This window comes from Drosophila tropicalis, unplaced genomic scaffold (assembly GCF_018151085.1).
Source record: "Drosophila tropicalis isolate 14030-0801.00 unplaced genomic scaffold, ASM1815108v1 contig_302, whole genome shotgun sequence".
Lineage (NCBI taxonomy): Eukaryota > Metazoa > Arthropoda > Insecta > Diptera > Drosophilidae > Drosophila > Drosophila tropicalis.
The window spans coordinates 672,165-674,978 of NW_027172757.1; the positions used below are offsets into that span (position 1 = coordinate 672,165).

General features: G+C 37.4%; 1 protein-coding gene across 1 annotated transcript; it reads right to left on the reverse strand.

Annotated features, from left to right (window-relative positions):
- Window positions 1-351: 351 nt before the first annotated feature.
- On the reverse strand, window positions 352-2,193 carry LOC137572421 (uncharacterized). The gene is made up of 3 exons (XM_068284182.1): window positions 2,181-2,193; window positions 592-1,832; window positions 352-536 (listed from the first exon to the last, which is right to left on the reverse strand). Coding segments are annotated over exons 1-3 (1,254 nt in total). The 5' UTR covers window positions 2,182-2,193; the 3' UTR covers window positions 352-524.
- Window positions 2,194-2,814: the final 621 nt, after the last annotated feature.

The following is a 2,814-nucleotide window of genomic DNA, read 5'->3' on the forward strand; positions in this document are numbered from 1 at the left end:
ATTTAACGTCCTATCAGACTGTATCCTATCTTTTTCCTTTAACTCTGTGTTATCTGTTTTATTTAATTCTATACTAACTGTTTCATCTAACTGTTTACTTACTATTTTATCTACTTGTTTACTAACTGTTTCATCTAACTGTTTACTTACTATTTTATCTACTTGTTTACTAACTGTTTCATCTAACTGTTTACTATATTTTAAGTTAGAATTATTTGTATCTTCTCTGTTTTCAATCTCCATTTTTTGTACTGTAACCAATTTCAGTGCGCTTAGATTAAATTTCAAATTACATGCCGCTAAAAAGTCTCTTCCAAGAACTACATCGTGACTCATAGACTCATTCGGTACTACATTTAAATAAAAATAACATTTTATTGATCCTTTCAATACATAACATAAGGTTTTTCCAAATATGTTTAATTGGCTTTGATTTAAACCGAAATATTCTTTCAATACTGGCTCCAGTGTTAGGTGATTTGATATATGACGTTTTTTAACAAAAGAAATAGAGCTTCCAGAGTCTAGGAGGCACGCTGCAATTAATGGAGATCTAGATTTTTGACAAAAATATATATTGAATATTCTTACATATTGGTTGCCAGTCGCACTCTTCCTCTCCGGACATTGGGCAACAAAATGGCCAAAAACACCACAAGCGTAGCAAGATCCTCGCTCCCTTTTCGGTTTATGACAATCAATTGCTAGATGACCCTTGGAATTGCAATTCACGCAACGCACATCCTTATAGACGCTGTTATAAGACTCTCTGCCCGATTGTGTTGGAATAGGATGTTTCTTTAACTCCGGTAGACGCACTGATGAAAACGCCTGAAGGATTTGCCTTGGATCCGAAAAACACTGGATACGTGCTTGATCGCGCAAACTTTTTGATGATATCCCGTCAATGATGCACTCCAACAGCTCCTCCATATCTATGTTGATGTCATCAGCCAGCCTCATCTTTTCATCGAAATAGGAACCAAAATTCTCGCTGGCTAGCCACTTGCGATTCTGAAATTTGCTTCTAGCCTCAGCTTTCGATGTTTTATTTCCAAATGCCAAGTAAAGTTGATCAAACAGCTGATCGACCGGCTCGAGAATACGTGTCGCACTGTTGTGCAGCCACTGTTGTGCTTTACCCTTTAGCTTAGCGATAAACAGCATCCGCATGCATACAACATCCAAGTTATATATTTGCGAAATATTTTGCATCTGAGAAATCCAAGCGCGAGCACAAGTGTCCCCATTATAATCCATAGCAACTTCCTTTGCTAGCGACAGAGCTGCTGCTGGTGAATCCAATAACTTGTTTATCATTTGGTTGGATCGCTGTTCAACACTACCATATTTGGCGGTGCCAATGTGGTCGTTGATATTTCCAGCGTTGCCACTGCAGTTGGTGTCTTTTAGAGCGTTGCCACTGTGGATGTTGACGTCATTAATGCTGTCAAGGCAATCGACTGTAAGATTGCCATGTGCTCGATCTGAAACCTCGAGACACAACTTCTGTAGCATGGCTCTGGTAGCATTGAGTTCTCCACGTAACTGTATCAATGTTACAGCTTCATCGTTTAATGCTTCCATTTGCTCTGGCTGAGCGCTGATTTGTTGTTCGACAGCTTCAATCTCCTCATCATGCGGTAGCTCAGCATCCACATGTTGAGCTAGGGGCTGATCACGGTTTCCTTGCTGCTCAATGTTTTCAGCTTGCTGAGACTCCGGTGGACTTCCACGCTGCTCTGGTGGAATTTCAAGCAGACGGGCCATAATTTCGGCTCTAGAGCCCGTTGTAGGCAGACCGAGACTCTGTAACCACTGTTTTAAAAACACTACGGAACACAAATTAAAGTTAACTTCGTTCATGGCGAGTAAGAACCACTTCTGAGATTGTAAGAGTTATAATCGTTTATTATTTTCTCAGCTTTAATATCAATTCACAATGGATGGATTAATATTTTTATGTTTTTCTCAAATGCACGTCTGGTCGCTGTAAGCTTTTCAGATAGGAAGAACGTATCAGCGTTGTCTTCTTTTAAGGTCATCGATATCACAACATTGATATCGATATAACTTAATCGCTACATAATACAGGTTATCGCTTATACAATAGGGTTCTTTTATATATGTATTGGATTAGCGTTATTATTGAAGTAAGTAAATAAGTATTATATACATACTTAGACCAGGGGATTTATATGTAGCCTACTACATACCTAAATATTATGACGAGATGCCAAATTCTTAAAGTCCCAAGAAAAATATTTGTAATTTAAAGTTATTGCTAGGAAAACTAAATGATATCTTAGTAACAGATAAGTATAATACAGCTAACTAGCAAAAGATAGATAGAGCCTTCTATTCCTTTTACTTAAAATAACTAGCAAAAGATAGATATTTTAAGTAAAGGAATAGAAGGCTCTGATCTGACTATAGGGTAAAGTAGATTGTACTCAAAGCAGAGGATACTGAAAAGTTCATGCATTAGAACAACGACTAAGAGTTAGAGTGATAAAGAGATGTTCACTTCGTTTACCAACTAATTAACTAATCAAATTTAGTAAATTAATACTCGGTTTGATAGTTTTCTATCTCTTCTTTCATTATTGGGTTCACACTATTCTACAAATCGATCTAAACCGTATTCCATATTACTGATGGGCCACCCAAAACACGAAATGTTGCTCAATTTTCTAGGAAAACAAACTTTTCTTCACACTTTCAATGAGTAATTAATATGTGGTCGAGTTTTTGGCACAAATCGACAATAGACAAAGAGAGTGTGGGATAATAGGTGAGAGGGGAGGGAAGCTA